Source organism: Melanotaenia boesemani, chromosome 16 (genome assembly GCF_017639745.1).
Source record: "Melanotaenia boesemani isolate fMelBoe1 chromosome 16, fMelBoe1.pri, whole genome shotgun sequence".
Classification (NCBI taxonomy): Eukaryota; Metazoa; Chordata; class Actinopteri; order Atheriniformes; family Melanotaeniidae; genus Melanotaenia; species Melanotaenia boesemani.
Genome location: NC_055697.1, coordinates 13,380,618 through 13,405,864, shown reverse-complemented (window position 1 = coordinate 13,405,864; position 25,247 = coordinate 13,380,618). Strand labels below are relative to the sequence as shown.

At 35.3% G+C, this 25,247-nt stretch overlaps 1 protein-coding gene across 1 annotated transcript in view; it reads left to right on the top strand.

The window, feature by feature from the left end:
• The window catches only part of eys (eyes shut homolog), a 191,395-nt gene that overhangs the window by 94,266 nt on the left and 71,882 nt on the right, over window positions 1-25,247 (top strand). The window contains exons 29-36 of the mRNA XM_042010299.1: window positions 7,070-7,241; window positions 7,562-7,640; window positions 8,076-8,275; window positions 17,157-17,281; window positions 17,883-18,007; window positions 18,467-18,680; window positions 23,778-23,968; window positions 24,633-24,724. Coding sequence (XP_041866233.1) covers window positions 7,070-7,241; window positions 7,562-7,640; window positions 8,076-8,275; window positions 17,157-17,281; window positions 17,883-18,007; window positions 18,467-18,680; window positions 23,778-23,968; window positions 24,633-24,724 — 1,198 coding nt within the window. The remainder of the gene's footprint in view (window positions 1-7,069; window positions 7,242-7,561; window positions 7,641-8,075; window positions 8,276-17,156; window positions 17,282-17,882; window positions 18,008-18,466; window positions 18,681-23,777; window positions 23,969-24,632; window positions 24,725-25,247) is intronic.

The following is a 25,247-nucleotide window of genomic DNA, read 5'->3' as shown; positions in this document are numbered from 1 at the left end:
GATCACGTGTACATGCACGTGTGTGTGTATATATATATATATATGTGTGCACACCATCCAAAGCAGATCCCTGTCAGGTACTGGGAAGATTAATTTCATTTGTCTTCCACACTGTATCATCAATTTATCCTTCCCCAGTTGAGAGAGAGAGGGGGGGGGGTCTCGGCGGTATTGCGACTCTGGAGAGCAGAACCTGACACACATGGCCCAATTCCCACAGAAGCAGCTTTTATTATTAGGCCTACACACAGCATAGTACAAGTCATTACTTTTTCTGTTGCTCTAAGCTCATCTGAGGAAACAGAGTTCCCCAAGAGAGCAAACGGCCAGAGGATACAGTCCGGATTGGCTCAAGCCAACCAGAACTCATACAAGATATTTGCTCTAGTAACATGTGGCAGCTTTTCAACTTTTTCTAACAAAAAAAAAAAAAAAAATCCACCTTCTTTGAATGACTCTTTCAATAGCTTGATTGGAATTAAAAAATTTACTTTTATGGTGGGAAGTGCTATCTCCTCTAGGGCTGAAGTATTGACTTGTTTTCTCATTTAATGATATTAACATATTATCTGTTGTAGCCATCAGGGATGTCAGTGGGTACTTTTTTTTTTTTTTTTTTTTTGTCTTTTCATTCAAAATGTCTTAAATAATTTTGACTGTAATAGCTGAAGCTGCTTATTAATACATCAGTCTGGTTCTATATCTGTTCAATTGTGATGTGATTAAAGTATGTTGACATTCTATTCCCATCTGCATTACCACCTTTATTGAATTTTTATGCTTACCTCTGTATTTGTAGCATTTTTAATAAATGTGGCTTCAGGATGTCTTAGCAAAGTGATGCTAAGATTGTCTTAAGATATATATATATATATATATATATATATATAATTTTTTTCTTTTAATCTGCAGTTTTCTTCACTACTTTACCAAGTGAGGTGTCATTTTTTTTTTTACTTGTTCAATTAAATTCGAGTTCAGACCTAACCACATTTAATCATGCTTTATTTTTAGATAGTGTCATTCCGATGTCTTCTCTCAGCTATAAAGCATGCTTTGGCAGCTGCTTAGATCTCAGGTGACAGATTATTATTTAGGACATTTGGCTTTAAAGACTCAGTAGTTCCAGTAATATATTATTTAACTGTACATACTGTAGGTGCTGTACTGTGTTCGGAGGTCATAAGTCACTGCAGTGACATGATTAATGGCTGATCTTGTTTAAATAAATTAAGCACAGTATTCGTCACCTTCTGTTTTCTCTTTTTCACCCATCATTAGTGAGTGTGCTCCCTTGAGTGATTGTACAGTACAATCAGCACATTATCAGTTTCCACAGTCAGCACATAGTTGGATGATGATGCTCAGCCTTTGCTGTGTTTCTTGTTCCTGGTGAGGACTCAATAAAATCAATAAAATCTTTTTTACTATGTGAACCTGAACTTGAATAGAAAATGTGGTCATGTCTGTATTTGTATTTGTATCTGAGTGTCGGCATTAAAGATGTAGTTTACATTAAAAACAAACAGAATAACTCTAGCTTCTTATATATATGTATATATATATGAGTTGCACATAATCACATATTTGTATTATATTTTTCTTACTGTTTTATACTGCAGCTGTCTCAAACTTGCATATAAATATGACCAGTATCCATCCATACTGGTCATGCTAGTAGGCTTTATCTGTTTTATGTGTATATAATATATATATATATATATATATATATATATATAATAATTATATAGTAATATATAATTATCTATTGAATTATACTGGGCATGCAAGACATTTTTTGACTAATCATCAACATGAAAATTTGTTTGTTTACATTAGGATTGTCCCTTTTTTCATAGCTGTTAAATAAACCTTGTATAAATGAATTTACAATATTTATTTATACTTATTGCTAGTGTTAGTGTTATCATTATTAACTTATTCAACTTGAACTAATAATTCATGATATGATTTAAGTATAAATGTGTATTTAACTTTCATGGTTTATGTCGCTGTAATTCAGATTATATGACACAGAAGTGACATAATATGTGAAATAATTTACACAGACAGATTTCCAAAATGTTTTTTTTTTCAATTTGATTTAACTTCCTATTACTCTCATACTCCATAACTTCTTTTTTACATCACTACATTACAATATAAATATCTAATTTTGCAGTTAATCTTTTGCACAGCCGAGAAAAAAAATACAAAAGAATAGTTTTTAACCTATTTATTTATTTATTTTTTCTAAATGAAACAACTGTGGAAATGATGGATTTTGTTTACTGTAAAGACAGTTTATTTTATTTCATGATAAAACACAGGAGGCAATAAATAAATCCCCCGTTCTGTTTGTTTTCATCTGTTTGAGCCTGTAGATGAAAAGCTAACCAGATGATTAACGATGGGTCAGTCATCATTTTTCTTCTCTCCATTCCTGTAAGTCTTCAAGATATTTCAGGAATGGTACTGTACATAATCTCTAGCATACTTAAATGAAAAATAGCAACTTATAACATCCCTACCTCTAAAATTAGACTATGCCTATTGATTTTTGTAGTTTTCTGTTTTGTTAAAGAAAGAATACCTTGTAAGTAGGACTTGCTGCAATTTAGAATAAAACAAAGAATAAAGCAAAAGTATGCTTTAATGTGTTTAAGGGAGGAAGACTGATTTTGACAGATTGTATTATACTTTTTTTTTTTTTTTTAATACCAATAAATAATTAAAATAATCAGCACTCCAACAAAAGCTCAGTGAGTATTTAGACTTATCTTGAATGAGTGGAGGTTTTTCCCTTTTTAGACACAGTACTTTTAGCTGTGTGACAACTTTTTTATTCGTTCAGAGTCTTTATGTGGCATTAACACACCAAATTAGAAAGAAATTAGGGAGAAGAAAAAAAACGAGAAAAACATAATTTTTTCCCTTTAGTGGCACAAAATGCCTGAGTGGTGTTTTTTTTATAGAAACAATGTCTCAATCATGCATGAGCTCATTGATATAAATCAAAAGCTAAATCTAATTAAAACTGACTGGTGGTGGCATTGTCTCTGGAGTATTACTGCTGTTGTGTTAGGAAATGTTCATCACAAGAGCTCCTGTGCTCCATCACCAATGCCACATCCAGCTTGCACGTATACTAACTGTAATTTAATTTGCATACCACAATTTATCAACAACACAGCACACGAAAATGGTTTTTGTGCCAAAAGCAAGTCCAAATTGTGTACCAAAATTAAATGTGAAATTTAGCCATTAAAAGGCACATTTAAGCTCATCATGGGCCAATATCCATTTCACTCACCTATAACGCTTATATATGCGTTCTTATATACACACACTTAATTTAAAAATAAATAAATTTGTCTCATGAATCATAGTCCCATAAAGTATCCACCTCTGTTCACTCAAGGTTGTGCACCAAAGGTGTATTGAACTAATGCATCAATAATAACCACATGTATTAAGCCCATGTCAATGTTTAGAAATTCTTTCTCCTGGGTTTGCAGTGATCAGTGTTAAGTAGCAGAGTCTAGTTTCATTGTAGAGCAACCTCAGTTGCATACAGGAAGTGTCAAGTAAATTCAGACAGCCTCAGTGTTTGGAAAAGCTTATTACAGGTCCATCTTTCTGAGAGTAAAAGTAAGGCCTGTGGACCTTTATGTTCTGTGTTTGTTCTTTGAGCTGCTCTATTTCATCAGCAAAGCCGCTCGTAAACCTGAATGATGTTTACTTTGAAGCTGTGTAGTGGCTGAGTGAAGTCCTTCGGAAGTTGAAAATGTGAAAATTCTTCAAAGCTGCTCTTCAGTGTGTTGTGGGATTCATACCTTTAGACCATTTGTTGTTGTTGACAGGCCTTTTTGCTAACTGGCTAACTGTGAATGCAGGGATCCTCGTTGATATCCTTGTTTCACTTGCCTGGTGGTCCTCACTTCTTAACTACCCTTCCACCCTATCAATTCTGCTTTGGTATTTTTCTTAACAGTTGCAACTCCAGCCTTTCTTTCATTTGTCAGTGTGTATGTTCATTCATTCATTGATTCATTTTCTATACTACATAGTCCTATTCAGGGTCGCGAGGGACTGGAGCCTATTCCAGCAATTAGCAGTCAAGAGGTAGGGTATACCCTGGACAGATCACCAGTCTATCATTGTGTCTTTTCTTTCAAGTATAAATTTGATATTTATTTCCCAGCATGTTTTTTGACATGGTCTTTTGAGATGTAAACACCTACTTAGGGGATGGTTTGAGCAACAGCAACTGATTTATTTGACAGCAAACACAGGCATGTCCTACGTCTGATTGGCAGGTGAACTGACACTGACAAGGCGGTCTTATATTAAAGTTATGATCACAGGCTTGGGTCTTGGTATAACCGTGCATTAAAAAGATGATGACTGCTACTACCCTGCAGCGCTGACTAAATCAACTTTATATTGAGCTCAGGACATCATACATCTTTATATCCATCGTTATTTTGGACAAGACTCTCCTGTTTTAACATCAGATGACTGCTAGAAAAACAACAGCATCTGTTACAGTTAAATTTATCCCCCCAAAGTTTTACAGGCTTTAGATTTAAGGTATAAATTGCAATTATTGTTGAAATAAAGGTTATTTTCTCTCATCCAGCAATGTGCTAATTGTGTAAAATGAAATAGCTCATGTTTTATCACTTCAAATAGCTCAAATGACAAAATCAATCCCAAAGACTTTTATAGTCATCAAAAATGAATGAAAGCAGGAAGTGCTCTCAAGCTAGAAACAGTGGATATTTGGCACGTTTTCCTAACAAATAATTCAGTAACTTAATGTAAACCATCATAGTTTGAAGTTTTTCATTCATTCTGAATACAGATGGGGGTCTGTGTGGACTCCATGAATAAACTACTTTTAGACACAATCATTCTAGCAGATTGATAACATATCTTCAACAAAATTATTAACTTTATAATTATTGTCTTTAGAAAATGAGGAACAGATGAATTTAACAGTTGTAGATCATTTGCATATTCTATATAACAGACATACATTATTTCATTAGTCCTCATGGGGAAGTGTGTGTACTACATCTGTCTCTCTCTTAAAATGAGTGACAGAGTGCCCCTAACCCCCTGATCATCTGTGATACTTTAAAGTAGGACACTTGGCAAATGTGAACTCAATAAATATGTAAGTCCTTCTTTTAAAACTGCATAGACCAAATTGGAAGCTTTGGCTGGAGTCCCTCAAGAACCCAATGCATTTTTTCTGAAAAGCTCTAATTAACAGAAATAAACAAAAATAACGAACATAATTCTGAAGTCATTACGAGCAAATTAATCACAAGCGTCAAGTAAATTACTATAATTTAATAAAGCATGTGGAAAAATATCTCTGAGGTTTGTAAGTACCCTAATGTGTATGATTAAGGAACGAATTGTTGTAGGTCTACTCTGAAGATTGTCAATAAGCTATTTTGATACCAAAATGTTTATTTTCTAAGAGGCAGAATTACCATCTGGGAAAATATCACCTTGTCCTGTTTCATAGCTCTACAGTCATACAGGACCTACACTATACTGTGTTTAACTGGTTCTGTTACTAGAAAAAAGTCATAAACTCTCTCTATTATCTGCAATTTAACAACTGTTTGCAATTAGAATAATGAAGCTTTAAAACTTGCTTAAATTATCTTTATGAGGTGATATAATATCATTTTTTGCAGAAAAATATCATTTATTTCTTGTTAATGTTTTCACTCTTTTGCTGTTTGTGTGGAAGCTAGATACTTAACACTGATGTCATTACTTATAAAATGCTGGAATTTGTTCCTCTTTATAATAGCTGAAGTCAAACAGAATCCCAAGACACAATTGAATGCTAATTTACATGACACGTGTTGTAGCAAACCCTTTTCATTAAAAAGCATTAAAGGTGCTGCATACTAGCTACAGGAGCAAAACATGTGTGAAAGATATAAAGCTGATATGAAAAGGCTGAGCTGCAGAATCCAGAAATCCTTTATTGTGCATGCATCATAGTTATGTTTACCATTCCTGCCAGACTATGATCACTTTAAATCAAAGGTTACCAAAAAGATCAGAGAAGGAAAACATGTCATGTGGTAAGGCAGCTTTATCTGGACAGTTTGCTCACTGCTGGTAGGAGACAGGGTTTTGCTTATTCAGACTTTATGCTAGTAGCTAATAGAATATTTTGCCATTTCTGAAGGGTAATCTAGGTTAATTGATGGATTTAGTGGAAAGAGAATAAAGAAAAAAAAAAAGAAAAACTCAAGCTCCATAAAGATCAATGATGATAATCTTCAACAAGCTTGCATTTGATACTACACTATTTGTAGCATTTATTTATCAAGGCAATACTTCTTGGCATATAACACTTAGAAGTCATACTTTTGATGTGAATTTTTGCTGCTGGCAATCGCAGATGCACAATAATAACCTGTCTAATCTATACCAAATTATTTTTTAAGGTGTATGTTATAACTGAAAATTATTATTTATAATCTGTAGTTATCACCCTACAACTGCTACCTTGGATCTTTTGTGAAGTAAAGAGAACAACAGGATGTCTGGATATCTTTTGCTGTAGCAAAGCAAGCTGTATTTGAAGTCTGGATCCTTTTGTTTGTATTAATAATTCTAAATAATGCAAAAAAAAAAAAAGCATTTGTCCAGATCAATTGCTCAGGCTATAAAGTTTTCCGAAAATAGCGTTTGCATGTAGCTTACAGTCCCACGGTTAGTGCTGAGAGAAGGGTTTGTTCTGGAGTTTCTCTCAATTCATCAAACTAAGAAAACAAAGTATTTAACTAAGGCCCAAAGCATGAGCTGTGACACCTCCAGAGGAGGTTATTTGCTTTGTTCACAAGACTGGAAAGAGTTAGAAAATTAAATTGAGCTCAGACCTGATGAAGAATCAAACTTTTTTCTCCTAAATGTAAAAGTCAATTGTCCCTGACTGCTTAAGAGCTACAGTCTTGTTTATAGTTTAAAAACTGAAGTACTAAAGAAATCAAAATAAATAAAGTTTTACTAAAATATGCTTCTTTTCAAGGGTCCCGTTGTGAAGTTAACATCGAAGAATGTGTTTCAAACCCATGCCAAAATGGTGGAAGATGTATTGATGGGTCTAATCGATATCACTGCTTGTGTCCTGATGGCTTCATTGGGTTCCGCTGTGAGAACAACATTGATGAGTGCATGTCAGCACCTTGTCTTCATGGGAGGTACATACTTCTCTCCATCATTTAAGACACAAGCACAGCAAATTGTGCAGCAGTGAAAGTGGATATTTAATTACACACCCCCTTGCCAGCACAGTGAGTGGCAACATTTTTGACAACATGTTTTAATGGTGATGCACTTGCTGCTTGTTTTTGTGGTGCTTAGATTCTAATCAAATATTTAGCTGGAGGGGAATATTAGGACTCTCTAGGGATTCTGCTTGAACCTTTCAGCAAATGATCTGCTTATAGAAATTATATTTTATATTTATAGTATAAGTTTGAATACTCAAATCTGACCCTGTCTGTTGTGGCCCTCCCAGCTGTGAAGATGGAATAAATTCCTACATCTGCCTTTGTGAACCTGGGTGGCTCGGCAACAGATGTGAAACAAACATTGACGTGAGTTAAACTTAATTAATAAACCTACAGGGTGTTCCGGAGAAATGTCAGAAGAACTTTGTAGTCTTTGTATGGCCTTTGGTATCATTAACTTTATTGACTTTTCTACAAGATAAGTCAATCGCATTACCAGGATCATGTAAACATTGTACAAATACCTGATTAAAAGCAATTGCTTACTCTAATGTCTAATTGATTCAAACCACAGCTTCCTGCTGGACTCTAGAGATAAAACATTGACATTCTTACATGGTCTTTGCTGATAATCTGATCTCACAAAAATTCATTTTAAGCCAGAGTAATGCTTAATCACACATTAATGCATTATATATCGAACATGGCTATTTCTTTGTGGTTTGTTTCCAAATATATTTGATTATTGTCACAATGTCTCGCTTATGAGAAAGTTTTATTTAATTGTTTTCTCATTTACAGGACTGTGCTTGTAGTCCCTGTTTGAATGGAGGCTCATGTGTTGATCTTATTGATAAGTACGCATGCTTCTGTCAGGATGGCTACACAGGAAAGAATTGTGAAATAGATATAGAAGTCTGTGAATACACTGGCTTTAATGTCTCCCTGTGTTTTAACGGAGCCACGTGCCTTGATGGTGAAGGATCAAACTTTACATGCAGGTGAGTTTGTTAACTGTTCATTATTTGATTTAAACGACATGTAGAGATTGTCCCTAAATGAAATCATAGTAAATTGAGCAACTTATCTTATTGAATTTTATTTGCATTTCATAAAAAATTTTATGAATTATTTTTAAGCATGCTTTACATGCAGTGTAAAACAGTTTGAGTAGTCAAACTGACTGGAAAAGCGCATTTATCATATCTATTTATATATAGACATATATAGATGTATATATCGATATGTATATGCCGGAATGTGGACTGGCCAACTCACTGACCGACAGACAGACAGATAGATCTTTCAGCTGGCAACAGGTTATTTAATCCCAACTGATGCAATGAGTAGCTTTGCATTTCTTAAACAACCATGTGGAAAGAGACATCATGTAATTGTGGAAAAACTGTTTTGATGTCTGTTTAAGAAGGGTCCAATCACCGGCAAGCATCAAGCAGATAAAATATCTAAGGAGATGCTGAAACTAATAAAACTGGGTTAACTTGCAACATATTGTTGCATAACCTGGAAGGATAGCGGGGAACCATTTCCATCTCTTAACATAATAAGAACATATCTGGCTTGACACTACTGTGAGGAAACAATATCTTGGGGATCCGTCCACACCAGGAGCCACCATGTCCACATAGGCTGCCACCATGGGGGACAGCCCAGGTCCGGGCAGGGTGGCCCTTAGACCACAGCCATCCCCATGGCAACAATCCTGCAGACCAAGCAGGCAATAGTCCCAGGGTGACGTGTCCCCATGAGGAATACACTGAAGTTAATTTTTTAAAAAGTTAAAGTAGAAAATGAAATAAACCTAAAAACAATAACAACAAATAAGAATGACAAGTATGAAAGTTTAACCAAAGGATCTCATAAAAACAATATGCCTTAGTAAAACAAAGTCCTAAAAACACAAGTGAGGAAATTACAAAAACAGTTTTTAAATAAATAGGTACATGAATAAGTATAAAAAAAAATAAAATAAAAAATAAATTAAGTAACCTAAACAAAGTAAGATAACAATTCAGTTAAATCAAAAAGGTAGGTCTTGAGACTTTTTTTTAAAAGTATCAACAGTCTCTGCAGCTTTTTTCTATAATTTTACTTAAAAGCAGTAAGTTGGATAGAGGCCGGTAGTTATCAAGAATGTTTAGGTCTAAATTACTCTTCTTCAGAAGGGGCCTCACCACTGCTGTTTTACAGGTAGATGGAAAGGCACCCGTCTGAAGGGAGTAATTTATTCTGTTCTATTCTACAGTCATTTAACAGACACTTTTGGGGCTTGCCTAAGCTCACGCTCAAAGAAACCATTAAATGTTTGTAAAAATAATGTGGAATTGGATCTAAAAGGCAGGTTGTTGGGTTTAGTTTGCAGAAAACTTGACCAAGCATCTTTACATCAACCAGGACAAAAATCTTCAGTTTCCTTGTGTAAAAACAAAGCTGGTATGTTAAAATCAACTTGTCATTGAGATAAACGGCTGAATCTAATTAAGCATTAATTTTACTTCTAAAGTGGTCTGCAAAGTCCTCACATGCAGCATCTGATACTGTCATGGAGAACTTGTTAAAATCTGTGTTTATTAAAAGATCTATTGTTTTAAAAAGGAATTTGGGATTATTTTTGTCGTCTGACATAAGATTGGAAAATTGAAGTGTTCTGGCCTTTTTAACTGTTTTATTGTAAATTTTAAGTTGCTCCTTAAAAATTTCTAAATGAATAGTTATTTTGATTTCATTCATTTCCTTTCTGCTTTTCTGGAATTTCTTTTGAGGTTTCTGATTTCTTCATTTCTCCACGATGGTGTGAATTTGGATCTTATAGTTTTTGTTTAAGTGGAGCTGTAACATCAATGACTGACTTCAGTTTGCTGTTGAAATTGTCTACAATAAAATCACACAAAGAATAAAAATTATGAGCAGGCGTTTGGTTTAAAATGTCACTTAAATTTGCATCCACAGGAGTTATCTCACAGTTCTCACCAAGGCCTCCTGTTGGACGAAACTGGTGATAAATAAAAAAATACACATTAGTTTTCTGACACAGCCAGGTCAACAACAGAGAACACACCAGTGGACAGACAATATGCTATGACCAGGTCCAGGATGTGCCGTCTGTTGTGAGTAGGCTGAGTTACATGCTGTTTAAAATCCATACTGTCTAAAAGGTTTAAAAATGCATTTGCATTTTTCTTATTGGTTTATTTAAAATTTAACTGTGACCAACTGAAGCAATTCCACCTTTCTATTTGCAAACATTGTTTTTTGTGCCTTTCTTACCTTCCCTGATCAAAAAAAAAAAAAAAAAAGAAAATTTGGTAGTGAAGCCTTGGTGAGAATAACTGGTGCATCAGTGCCAAGTCACGTTTCCGTTAAAAAGAGACAGTAGATCTTGTTATCTGAAATTATATCATTAATGATAAAGGATTTACTCAAAGGTGATCTAATATTTATAAGAGCCATCTTGAGGGACTCTATTGCAGTCTTATCATATGGTGGTTTATTGGTGTCAGTGAGTTGAAGACTATTGGAATTGGAGGACTCAGTGGCATACTGAATACATTTTCAACTGGTCATGATGACAGGGATAGGGTGATTCTGGGGAATAGAAAATTTACCTGGAACATGATCATTGATTATAGATATTAACCACAAGGGGGAGCTGGCAGGAATTGGTGGTACATGGCTCAGTTTGAGGTAAACAGATCAAAGGAAGAGTCATGGTCAGATGGGAGTGGGATCAACTGTGGGTGTGGAAAAGTGGCATGATTTAGTAAGTTATATTGAAAGGAATTGATAAAGAAAAATACAGCTCCCCAGCCTGTTTGGGTAAAGGCCGCCCATCCTCAGGAGTGATGGACAGTTCCAGAACATAATAAACTGATTGATAAAAACAGCGCTGAAGGCTGATTGGAGCCAGGTGTTGAGGCCAAGTGTCTGGCAAAAACTACCACTTCCCATTCTGAATGGAGCAATAGGTCTTAATATAAGAATGTTTTTGCCACTGGTTTTTCAGAAGACTTCAAAGCATTCCAAAATCATGCTTTAAAATCTCCAATGTCCGGCTGGGAATGTCATTTTACCCAACATGGATGACCATATTGTGGATGTCTGAGTTCCCAGCAGGTCCGGAACTTTATACTTGGAAAACACTAGGTTACAGCGTACCCGTTTCTGATGTTCGTCACCCCAGAGTCTCTGATGATCAGGGTCGCTGGAGAGGGCTCAGCTGGTGAAGAACACCTCCTTGGGTCTGGCGATGGATGGACCTGGAGCTGATGTATGGTGCTATGACCCCACTTTCTGGAAGCATTTGGTCCAGGCGTGGAGTTCACTGTGGAGTTCACTGTAGCCGGACACCGGTGAAGGAGCCACAGGGCAGGAGTCTGCAGCCAAAGGTGGAAAGTCAAGCAGATCGAAGATGACAAATCAGTTTTCCAATGGGAGGGGAAGACAGGTGGTGGCAGCCTGTGAAACTCCAGCAGGGAAGCGGGAAAGAATCATTGGCCCAAAGCGAAGGAGTATCCGTGATATACAATAGTGTGTCAGCGAGCTGGGCGCTAGTGGCTGGAGCTTGAATTTGGCCAAGAATGACTGATTCCAACTGAAGCTTGGCTTTCTGGACCATGTACAGGTTGGATACCCTTTGTTCAAATTCTGCCATCTTTTTTTTTTTTTTTCTTTTTTTCTTTTTGAAGATTACACAACTCTCACAACTGGATGAAGAGGTAAGGGGTAACTGTTAAAATCACAGTTAAAATAATAGCCTACAGGCTTAAAATTAAACTTTAAAATAGCTTTAAATTAATTCCGGTCGTTCTGCACATGCTCATTCCCTTGTTCTGTTAGGATGACGGTATGGTACTCTTTCTTTCTTCTCCTCCTCATCCTAATCCTCATGTTATGCTAGTGTCGAGCTGCTGCTTCAAAACTAGAATCAAAGCAAAAATCCTTCTTATTATGGGGTCTTCCAAGTTGCAGATGAAATGAAAAGAAGCAGAAACTGGAGTTTTTTTCTTCCAGTAGACATAAATACATTATGTCTGCTCCCTGTTCAATCAGAACCCTTTCCAACCCGCAGATCTAAACCAGAATTAAATAAAGGCGAATTAACATGTTTTCCATGTAAACATCAATTTGGAATTACTATTTTCATGTAAATGCGAAGGAGAATACCTTAATTCTGAATTGTTAAATTCTGAAAAATGAATTCTAAAATAAAAACCCCATGTAACCATGGTCCTTGTTTCTAAAGCAATTCCGGTACAGACATTACAACTTTCACTAAACCAGTGATCAAACAAAAGCATCACAGACAGTATTTGCCCATGGGTAATTAATATAGAAATAATGTGCACTAACCAACTATTTCTCTGCTTGTATTTTCTCATGATGTTCACAGAGTACGCTGTTAATTACATATGGCCGAACAGATGCTGAGTTAAAATATCTGCATGCATGAGGTAGTGCTGATGCACTATCTCTAAAGCTTCTTATGTACAGTTAAATTACATTCCTCTGCTGCTACCTTGAAAAGATCATCATTAAGGTACTTCTTTTATCCATTTTCAATTTTCAATTTTTTTTCTTTTTTTTTTTTTTTGCAAGTTAGATTTGACATTGTGCACTTTAATAAAAGTTAGTTTTCTAATACACTATTTGAAATTAATGAGCTTAAGTTTTTTTCTTAATGTTTTAGCTCAAAAAAGTGTGTAGGGGAAATCAACAGATCAGTATGCTTTCAGTTTGCTTAAAATAATTGTAGTTTGTTTTCAATAATTTCCTTTTTGCTTTTTAAATTTGTACATCAGCAAAATTGGATAGAAATGGCAAAAAGAAAAAACTAACTACTTGATGTGTATCAGGGCAGACAGATATACCCCATGTAACTGCTTTGATGCAGACATGTTAAGACCGGTCATATGGATGATCAGATGTTTCTGCTTTAGGAGAAAAATTACCAGTGTTTCACCACATGAAATCCATATTTGTCTTCGGACAACCAGCAGTGCTCTGAAAGAAATGAAATGTTCTGTTATAGCTTGCATCTAAAACTTCCTTTTGGTTCTGCTGTCAGGGGCAATCAATGACTGAGACTGGATGAGTCTCTCACCAGATCAAATTGTGAGAGGGGTTGCAAGTATTGATCGGCCAAAATGAACATGGAGGAACAAACACAATATAGTCATATCAAAAAACTTTCAGATAAATATGGCAGCTGTATTTGTTAGTGGCTTCTTCAAAACAGTTGGAAGCCACTCTTTTGCTGTTTGCTGCTTCACCACCAGCTTCTGATGATATCATGCAACCTATTTTTTTTTTAACTCCAAACCAGGTGATGGAAATGAGTCTATTATATGTTTGCTATGCACTATCATTTTCTAAACATCTCTTTAAATTCATTTTATCACTGGATGGAAGCCCAGCTGCTACTGTATCAGTCTTGAATATTCCACTATCATTTTTCTTCTACTCCTTTAAATTGCTGGTAACTGGTTCCTGTGTCCATTGTGATCCAGCAGAGATACTTTGCATCTGTCCATGAAACATGTTTTTAGTTTTGTTTTTTTTTTTTTTGTTTGTTTGTTTTTTTCTTTGGGTCAATCTTAAACTTTTAGTGGAGAATGCTTTTCAGACCAGATATGTTACTAAGAAAATGTATATCTTCACCATGGATAATGAACTGTTGAAGCCAGCTATGTGTTGTGATTACCAAATTTCTCATCTTTAATAACAGTGCTGTCCTGTGCACATCCCGATCTCAATATGTTGTAATTGCCATAGCCACAACTGCTGGCTACAGAAGCTGCTATGTATAATGTCCTAGTTTGCCTTTACAAGCCAGTCCATCACAATCATTGCAACTGTGGTCAGAATATGATTAATATGATGCATCATTTTACTTTGGCTTCTTGTAAAAGGTCAGTACCTCATCATTAAACAGAAAGTTGCCAAAATGTGAGGACTCTTTTTACTACTTGCTGCTTTAATTTTTATATATATTCTATCTACTTATTTTTCCTCAATAATTTATATTGTAGCAACACACAGTGTTTTCCCACTTGGAATTAATAAAGTGTTATTCCATACAGTCTAATTTACCTTGGCCATCTCGCTTACCTTTTTACGCATGATTCTTTTAGACTTTCCAAGTGGGTTCTGGAAGTCGTATTATAATTTTAGACCTTTTTAATGTGTATAAATGTCTTTTTCAACCAGTTTTCTTTGGGTGATTAACTGCCCAATAATTATACTCACTTAAGTTATTATTTGCTTCAGGCTACACATTATGTCATTACACAAATACCAACCTTATCACCTGAACATAATTAAATCTAAACATTTAAGTTTATATATGTTGGGATGGGAAATTAAGAGCAGGAATAAACAAAAGGTTTCAATATGCTCTTACATAGTGCATGTGACCTACCAAACACTGAGGTATTACCAGCAAGCTGGACACAATTCAAAATCTCAGTTAGCATTCTTTAAAGTTTAAATACATGTCAGTGTTACAGTGTTTTTCTTGCCTCCAATTAAAAATGCATCTTGTTCCATAATTGTGCTGCAGAGCATCTGCACTCATATTAGTGCTCCAGTTTGTTTGCAAGTAGAATCATCACTTTTTAATTGCTAGTGTGCAATCCCTTGAGTGGTGAAGGGTATCTGGATACAAGGTGTATGGACACAAAAAAAAAGTAAAAAGTGTGCATATTTGACACAGCAGATCCCTAGGTGCTTTACAGTTAATTACGTTGTCTAGCCTTGTGCTGATGTGCTGCTATATGCCTGGTGTCATGGTTTTATGACAATGACTAAACTGCTACTATTTTGCTGCTCTTTATACTGCTATATTGATACAGTGGACTTCCGCTACCTCAGCATTGCATTTTTTTTTTTTTTTTTTATAATGCCTGCCTTATTTAAGGCTTTTTTTTGGTGTATATAATACTGCAAGGATGCATTGTTGAGCATTTTCAGAAAAATGCAGTCACTATGGGCAAAGAGTTAGTATGTGCACTAATGTTTTTTGGGTAAATGATGTCATCTAATGTCATAAAGATCTGTAATGAATGGTTTTGTAGTAATTTGTTCCTTTGGTCCATTTCTGAGTGAAAGCAGACTTCAAGCATTTCTTTTTAGTCAGGAAAGTCATCTTCTCGTTTATGTTCAGCATCATCTCAATGAATCACAGAGATTTTTTCAAGGGGCAAGCATGTTTTGATCATCAATATGTTTTTTTTTTTCCACTTGAAAGTAGAGAGTCTAGTCAGGCTGATGCACTGAGTAAAGAGCTAAAACAGAAAATCATTAATGGACTTGTGCCTGAACAAATACCCTCAATTCTTTATGAAATACAGATGATGGTCATGCAGATCAGCTGAGCCTTTTAGCCTAAAATGTGGTCAGGGAAAAAGTCATTATTGAAATGAGTTTTCTATTTTGTGCTATGGTTAAATAATTACCACTAACTGTGGCTTATGATTATATGTGGAATTTTAAAAAAAAAAAAAAAAAAAACTTTGGCCTCTTGAGCACAAGAACTATGTTTGCTTTTGCTGGAACAGATTATCCCTGCGGGTTCTGATTTGATCTTCTACAGTCTTTCTTTTAGTTTGGCACTCATCACATTTTCTGTTGGCAAAATTTTCTAAACATGTTCAGTGAACTTGAGACTGAGTTTATGTCTGGAAATTGGGAATCTGTGCAAGTCAACAAACATTGAACATCCTTAGCCTCAGATTTGCAACAGATTTCTTGCTTGTTGTCCATCTGGAAAATTACACTTCTCTACAAATCCTAAAGCTTTAGTGGACATGACATCTTTTCAATCTAAGTCCACTTTATTTTGATGTTGGTTATCCTTATTCTTCAAATTGTCATTTATTTAGCCACGGAAGTCCAACTGAGATGTATTTTCTTTTGCAGTCCTGGTCGATAAATGTGCTATTAAATTATCTTTGACTTGTAATTTTGTGCCTTACCAAAATCTTCTATCATCATAATTTTTGGATCTAACTTTGAACAACTAGCGACAAAGCAAATTGTTTCCAAATTCCAAGATTTATCTTTAAATTTTCCCTTGTAATGATCCATCTGTTACAGCTATGAGTTAGGTATATTTAGTTATTGTTTTTTGTACTTCTCTCTGACTGTGAAGCCCATCCTCTTTATATATATGTAATACCTTTGTTTGTCAACAGAACACAATTTCATAGTTCTACAACCTATTTTGCAACTTACTTTGCAACTACTTTTAGCCAAGTAGTTTTGTTGCCTAAACCTAACCAAAAGAATTAAGCCAAATTCAAATAAACATTTGAAGATGACAGAAATTTTAAAGATAGGATAGAAAAGATTAAATCTAAAACTATAAAAAAAAATAACACTTTGTTGTTATTAAGCAAAGAAAAGAACTGTAAAATGTGACTTGAAAAATAGTCTAGAGTGGTACCAGATATGGCCAGCTGAGGATCTAGAGAAAGAAAGGTTCAGGACTTAACAGTCACTTGTTGTGAATATAGATCAGTAAACACATGTCACAATTTTATACCATTACCTCCATCATGACATGAATGGATTTCCACTACATTCCACTCTAGCTCTCAAAAACATGTTATTAAGTCAGCAGGTTACCTTACTCTTAACTACTTAACAGTTTCTCAAAAAAAAAAACAAAAAAAAACAGTCCTTTAGTAAATTGTTAAATTTTAAATTAGATCCAACAACCGATGAAAAAAAGTGACTTTTATATTTTTGAGTAATAATAAAGAGAAACAATTCCTGTATACAGAATGTCAAATTCACAGGAAAGAAATGACAACACACAGAGACATCCTCAGTTGATGCTTTTTTCTTCTTCTTCTTCTTTAGCTGTCCACCAGGTTTCATGGGAGATTTCTGTGAAGTGGATGTTAACGAATGTTGTTCAGCTCCCTGCCATAATGGCGCTGTTTGCCAAGATCTTATTAATAGCTACGTCTGCCACTGCAGGTCAGGTGAGTCATTCAGATATCCTGTGATTTTTTTTTTCAATTTACTTTTAGCAAAGGCAAAGCTTTTCCTTCTTTTGTTTGTCTTTTTTTCTCTAATTTCGCCCTCTTTATAATACTGGTTACAGGGAACTTGTGCAGCTCATGATCATGAATACTAAAATCTATTCTCAATGGCATGACATATTCAAGACATTTTTTGGTGTGAACAAGAAGACTTCAGTCTTTTCCTGTGACCCAGATCTAGTAGAATACAATCTTTGAACACCTATATTAAACTGAAAGGGGCAGCGAAAGGTTACAATAATGCCTGCATAGTTTATGTGAATTGAAGCTGTTCAAAGGCTACCTGTTTTTCTCGAGGGAAAAATTTGCAGCCATACAGTCTAAAAAAAAAGACAGTGATTAAAGGATGGTACTGCCTCAGCTTATTAAAATGTATGTGGCATCTTACTCTTTAGTGAAAGCCTTTTCTTGTCTGTGTATGTGTGTGAACCCAAAAAGAAGCAAATCAATGTAAGAGAATCTGATTGATATTCACTTCAGAGGGTGGAAGTGAGAGAGCTGGGGCTCACCACGGCACTCTGTGGGCTTTTGTTCCTGGCAGGTTGGACAGGCCTTCACTGTGAGGATGACATTAATGAGTGCCTTCCACAGCCCTGCAACCAGGGGATATGCATCCAGAATGATCCAGGCTATGGCTACACCTGTTTCTGTCGTCCTGGATTTGTGGTGAGGCTCCCCCCACCCAATCCCCATATGCTTTTCACGTTCCTTTTTTGTTTCCCTTTGCCCTCCTGAACCCTTTGCTAATGATTTTTTCTTGGCAAAAAAACAATGGAAGTTTGAAATTTTCTAGTTTCTGTCATTGATGTTCTTTAAGGAATGTGTTTTTTTTTTCTTTTTTTTTAAACATAGACGTTAAATGTCCTTTGGTTATTTGAAATACTTCTGTTTTGTTAGGTTCATGACATTATATAAATTAGGTTATTTAGTTCTTGGGGTTATTCATAAAAAATAATCCTTGATTAAAATAGTTTATTTTAACAAAATAAAAGTCATGTCCCGTCTCTCATCTTATGATTTTTAAGTTATAAGTGTGCAAGATCCAAGCATATTGAAGCTGTAAACATTGTGTTCTGTTAAGTATTTAAATGCAGATTTGTGAGGCTGCTTATTTTGGGCTCACAGGGGAAGAACTGTGAGCACAACTATGATGACTGCCTGCTGAATCCATGTCCAGAAGCATTTTCCTGTGTAGATGGCATCAACAAGGTCAGCTGCCTGCCTCCTGTGACGGATCCTGTTCCCTTGGCGACTGTAGTCAAGAACATCACTCGCGGCTACACACCCAGTGTGCCAACGCCAACACTCAGCTCTACACCAACAGCTGAGCTATCCACAGGTATGGACCATGCTGTGCATTCATGGGGATATGTTTAGTGGTGGGAAGTAGTTATGAAGTAGATTTTATGCAACTATTTTTACTTAAATGTGTAATCCAAGTAAATATTTCTTCTTTAAAAATAAGAAAAATAAATTTAAAAGGATAAAATTTGAAGGCAAGAAATACATTTAAATTTGTATTGGAATAGTGCACTTACCCTTGACACTGATGTGCACTGAAAGCTTATAAGTCTCTTTTTCCAACAAGAATGTTCACCTTAAGGAATAAAGCAAGAGAAAAATGTTTCTTGGCCTTTTTTTCTTTTCCTTTAGACAATAGTAATGAAAATAAATATTTTTTCTAACAATTACGTAACAGTAAATAATATAATAACAATAGCACAATGGTCAAAACTTGAACAGTAATGAGACAACAAACACTTATTTTTGGTATTAAAAACCCAACCAAATGGTAGAGATGACTCAGGCAGGTTTACCAAAGATGCTGTCAATCTATCAAACAGTGACGTTAAAAGTAGGGTTACAAGTTAAAAAGACTTTCACTGGCACAGTGTTTTTAAAATTTCAGCCTTGTAGATTTTCACATATTTTCTGCAATTTTACAACAAATTACATTGGAGTTATAAATTATATTATAATATACATAAGTCTTGTTACAGAAGTGACAATTTTTTATTTTTCTTGAAAGACTGCATAACTTTTTAAAAATAATTTCCATGTGACAAATCCAGGGGAGAGCGAATTTTATTTATAAAATATGAAAATATGTATCTTATTGAGATGTGCAACAAGTGGATCATTCAAGCTACTTTACTAATGTGTTGGGAAACATTGAAACATCACAAACAGTATTTTAATTGCTCAGAAAATTATTTTTTGCACTGTTTTGACCATAGATAAAAGTGCTAAAGTGATATAATTGTTAGCTTAAGTAGCTACATGAATGGATGGCTTTATAAACTCTAGCTGAACAAATGGCAAAACTTTACCTAATGTTACTTATGGTTGAATGATTAGAATGAAAGGGCATAGCTTGAACATATGTTAAGGTCAATGCAACATGTAAAATACCGCGACTGATTCATTACCTCAACTGTGAACATTATTTCTGCCTATGTGGCATTATATTTTCATCTATTAAAGACTCTCACAACCTGATATAAGTTGCACATACTTGCATAAGACTCACACATGTACACCAAACTAACAAACATTAGTTTAACAAGTTACACTGAGCAGTACTGGAGTAGTATTTCTTACCAAACATCTTTGCTGCACAGGCTTTGCCAGTTTTAAATGAGACTCCACTGAGCTGGCACTCCAAATGTAATTTTACACTGCCTTTGGAAGATAGGAAGTGATGTATTAGCTCAAAACCCGAAGCTGTCATTGTGCAGCTGTGGCAAAGTTCTGTTTGAATGTGGTTTTTTGTTTTCTAATAAATTGCTTTCTCTATTTTTCATTGGGAAAAAAATGAATTCAAAAGGAAAAATGTCTGATCAGTATTTGGGTATGTATCCTCAAATGATAGACAGAGAAGACAATCTGTTCTACATTATTGGTGTCGGATTCAGTCATCTATGTAAGAGGAGGAATTTGGACTGCCGGACATATTGTTACTCCATGACAGATGAGGTCTGCCTACCTTTGGAACTGTTCACAGAACTGTAAAACAGACCTATTGAACACAGACAGGCTTGAACCAATTCACTACCACACTCTGAAAATCAGTGTGGGCCAAATGTAATGGAGTCATCCCCACTGCACCTGATCCAGCCTTCATTCAAAGCACCAGCACAGGAAGAGTTAAATACACACACACACACACACACATACACACACACACACACACACACACACATACACACACACACTCAAGTCTATTAAAGAATAACAATCCCCAGGATCTTAACACTGAACCATATCTTTATTCGTCTACACATAGATGCATAATCAAAGTAAATAAAAGTAAGAGGACCCAGAAAATCATGAGTTTATCTAACTAGGTCACCATCTAAACACATGCAGTGCCCTTGGTGCTGCTTGAAATAGACTCAGACATTGCTCTTTTAAACCTAAGACTGCTCCACAACCTCTGAAATATATATATCAAGTCCCTGTGACTTCAAACGTAGAGGGGATGGTAGCCTATATCTGGTAGTTTGATGGTAAAAGATACAATGTAATGAGAATATGTTCCTGTCTTTTTTTGTTTTAAATCCTAATTTTTTATTCAGAACAAAAATTTGATCTAGTTTAAAAGCAAATAAAGAAGCCTTATGGTGTTTATTTGTTGCACCCCCACTCCTTCCTCCTGCTGTGTATGTAGTGCTGAGCTCCACAGTATTGGACTTTAGCTCCACTGATGAGAATCTAGAGAAGGCATTGCTGGTGGAGGGAGGCTTAAGCTATGGTTTGGTTTGGTTTGCTTGGAGTGATCACCGTAGCTCAGGTGATGCTGTTATCATGTGCTGCCACATGTAGTAGAAATGAAATTACCCCCCCAAACCTCTTCAGAATCAATTTGATGATTTTTTTTTTCTAAAATCCAACATTTTTCGGGACAGTTAGATTGATCCTCATTTTGACATGCATGCATTTCATCTTATTTGTAACACTTTATTTTGTATTGAGATGCCAGTGTCTGATATGAGTGCCTGTATTTATTCTTGCACATTCTGTGACACAGAACAACATATCTATTCCATGTCTAAATGTGTAATTTTTGCTGCAGTTCATGATTCTTTCCCTTTATGCAGTATATAATAATAAGAATAATATATATATATAAAAAAAAAACAAATAATTAAGATATGGTCCTACATGGATGTCAGCTCTATAAGGATTTTTAACAAAATGTTCTGAAATATAAAAAGTTTTTTTGCCACTTGTGTATGTACAAAATGACCTTTTGCCTTTCCTCAGGGCTTCAAAATTAGAAAGGTCCAAGAATGGTTTTCAGCAGTATTTTCTCTCTGTTCAGTGACAAGTTCAATCAGCCAGTCTATTACCTTACCCAATAAATCAGAGACAAAGCTGGACACACAACCTGTCTTTTTTTCTTTTTTCTTTTTTCTTTTTTTTTTGTCCTTCGGTAAATGGAACATTAAGTCCATATTAATTAAATCTTACCATCCAAAGTCTGTCCTCCAATTAATTGATCTTAAGTTCACATTGCTCCAAACATATTTTCCAGGTGGAATCTCTTGTACTTTAACCCCACTGACACAATGCCAATAATCTGTGCCGCAACAATGCACTCCACCTTTCTGTGTGACATTAAATATGACTCATGTCACTACTCTCACCTCTTTTATGGTCATATATCAGGAACAGTCCTAATTAAATCTGATCTGAAAGATTTATATCAAGGAATATTCCCAGTAGATGATTTTTGTTCCTCATGGAAACTAGAAAAGCTTTTGAACAGATTAGAGCAGTGATAAAGTGCACTGTCAGCATTTTGTTAACAGTTTAAGAAAAAAAAAAGAAAGGAAGAAAAAAGGATACGGCGCATAATGTGAGAAATTTTAAGATAAAGTTTACATTGTGAACATTTACAATTTAGATTTCTTATGAATAGTAACTTGAGGCATGTGCATGAAAAATCTGGTTTGAGAAACTAAGGTAATGGTAAAAACAGAAGACCTTTGAAGGAGAGACTGAAGCATACTGTTAATGAGGCATGATACTGCCTCCTGGCAGCAGCCACAGAATGCATCAAAGACCACATCAGACTAAACAAGGCTTTAAAATTAATGAATAGCTGTGTCTCTGAGGGGTAATTTTCCATCATCAGCATTGGCAAACCCCATTGTCAGGAGTAAAGCGTAAGACAGCACAGCATTGTTGCTGCATGCATTTATCCTCATTAATTCATAGAACACAGTGGGTCTGATCCTGATAATTCTCACTTTTTGTTATCATGGGGTTCTCCTTAGGGTATTGGTCATATTGCTCTCCAGAGAGAATGGAGGTATTTAGGTTAGCTTGTTTGCTAAATGCCCTGAGGAGCCCTCTGTCAGATCAAAAGGAGTTTGTCCCATTAGAACTTGACATCTAACAAATATTGATAAGTTCACACTTCACAAGTGCATGATTAATCCCAGCAACAACTTTGGAGACGGGATGCTGATTTCTCTTGTGTAATAATTTCCTCCAAGATGAGAACGGACAGAGCATGAGACAGGTGCATCCGGGAAAACCTTTCATTTTACCAGGCTCTGCTGTTTGACTTTTCTCCAACAAATTGCACTACTTCCTTCAAATGAGAAATATATTGAGCATGAGTACCCCTAATGCTTGCCTCCAATTGCAGTCAGAGTCACTCTTTTAAGTTTGCCTGCGTCACTAACCCCAATAAGCTTGCGGGCAGCGGAACTTTCACTGAAATACCCGGTAATTGCTCATTCTCATGGACGATATAAGCCACGTTTTTCCACTATAAAATCAAGCATGTAATAAACTTGCATGAGTATGTTCATTTCAGTCAAGACTCTTCTCCCTCACCTAATATAGTGCCATTTGCATGCATCACAGCTTTTTGGCAAAGGATATTTACAGTATATCAGTACAGTGAGCAAAAGGAGAAGCTGTTATATTACCAAGAGGCCTCAAAGCAATTTTTGTTCTTTTAAAAAATTTTTTTGATAATGCATTTCTTTTGACATTTTATGCCAAATCACAAGGCATTCATATATTTTAGATCTATTTAAGCATGTTTATGCATGTTTCCAAGACATTTTGATGGAATCAATATTTATATTTCAAGCAGCAACATATTACCCTAACTTGTGCAACTCCAGAGTAGTACAGACAGCTAATTCCAATACAGACATCCTTAGCAACAGACATTGTTACTGTTGAGGTTTCCTAGGTTAAAATCAAAATTTTTGATAATCATAAAGGCTCTACTCTGTATCCCCCACAAGCACTGACCTCCCTGCAAAGAAATCAAATGAAAAGATGACTTCTTCATTCAGGGATCAATACCGACTCTCAGCAGAGTTTACAGTAAAGACACTGAAACTGTTGAGTCTCCTTTTTGTTTACCCTTCCCCCCTATTTCAACTTTCAATATGTTTCTATTTCCTAGATGCAAGCTACCTTCATTACTTTGGGAATTCATACCTTGAGTTTCAAGGTATTGAACTCGGCACAGTCAACAACATTACTGTGAGGTTTCAAACCATGGCAGCACAGGGAACTCTACTGTATGTAGACCAAGGACCTGTGAATGGGGATTTCTTTTTCATGAAGCTCTTTATCCTGGATGGCATCCTGCAGGTAAAAAGAAAAAAAAAGAAACTTAAGTTAAAATGTTGTTAGGGATGTTTATTTTCAAAGTGTAGTCACTTAAGTAGGATGTTTTTTTTTTAGAGTATTTTCAATTCAAAGTTACCACATCAGTAACTTATAAATAAAACCCCAATACACAAACAGCCACTCTTTCCAGCTGTGGTAAGATAGCCAATTTGCTGCAACCTAATTTTCATAAAAATGAGCCGTCCTCTGAGCAGGACTGATAACATTCGTCCCCATGTACAGCTGGCTGTGAAGTGAGTGAGCAGAAGCTTCAACACTGAAAAGAACTGCAGCATCTATTAACTGTCACGTCAAAGTTCAAAATGCTGCTTTTTAGTTTATTCTTTTGGTTGGAACTATATGTGTACAAAATAAAGTCTATTTTGAAATCTTGTAAATTTTATTATAAGATTTGAGAGCTGGAGTAAAAGAAGATGCTGTAACTTGAAGCAGTTGAGCATACAGTTAATGATTTTTGTAAACAGTCAATTACAGCTCTTCGAAAGAAAGAACATACTTTTAAACTATCTAAATCAACCAAGAAACAAAAAAAATTGCCCTAAAAGGCCAGCTACTTTATAGATTTCTTTTAGCAGTAAAATAACAAAACAAAGCAAATTTTTAATCTTCCTCTCACATGTTTTAGTATGCCTTTTGCTGTAATGAAGAGGAAGAGGTTACACAGATGAGTACGCTAATTCACGTTGATGATGGGAAGATTTACATCATAAATATCAGGTATGTACTTTTTGGATTAATTTATTTAACCTTGTTATTCTAAGAGTAGGAATAAATGTCCAGATTTGTGTGATATTAAACAGCACTGTTCAAGAAGAAAAAAATGTTGCTGTTTGGGTGAAAATGTTCCAACAGATATGAAAAACTAACAGGTTCATTTTACAGGTTTTAATTTACAGGACATTAAATCAGATGCAGTGTGATATCTATCTGCTTAAGGCAAGAATACATTTTCTGCTGAAAAAAAAGATGCATGTTCACATCAATAAACTGTTTAGGTCCTTTAAAGATACACTTTTTTGTTCAAATAGTGTTGGCTCCTCAGGTGTAATCTGTATCCCTAGTTATCCACTCATTCTGAGTGCAGGAGACTTGTTTTCAGAGACAGGTTGTAACTAACTCACAGAGAAGTTGTCTGAACTGGAAGAAATGATGAGACAGAGAATTTAGATTTTTTTTTTTTTTTTTTTTTAGGAATTGGCAAACAAGCTTACATTTTCAAGAAGCGAAACGAACGTCAGAA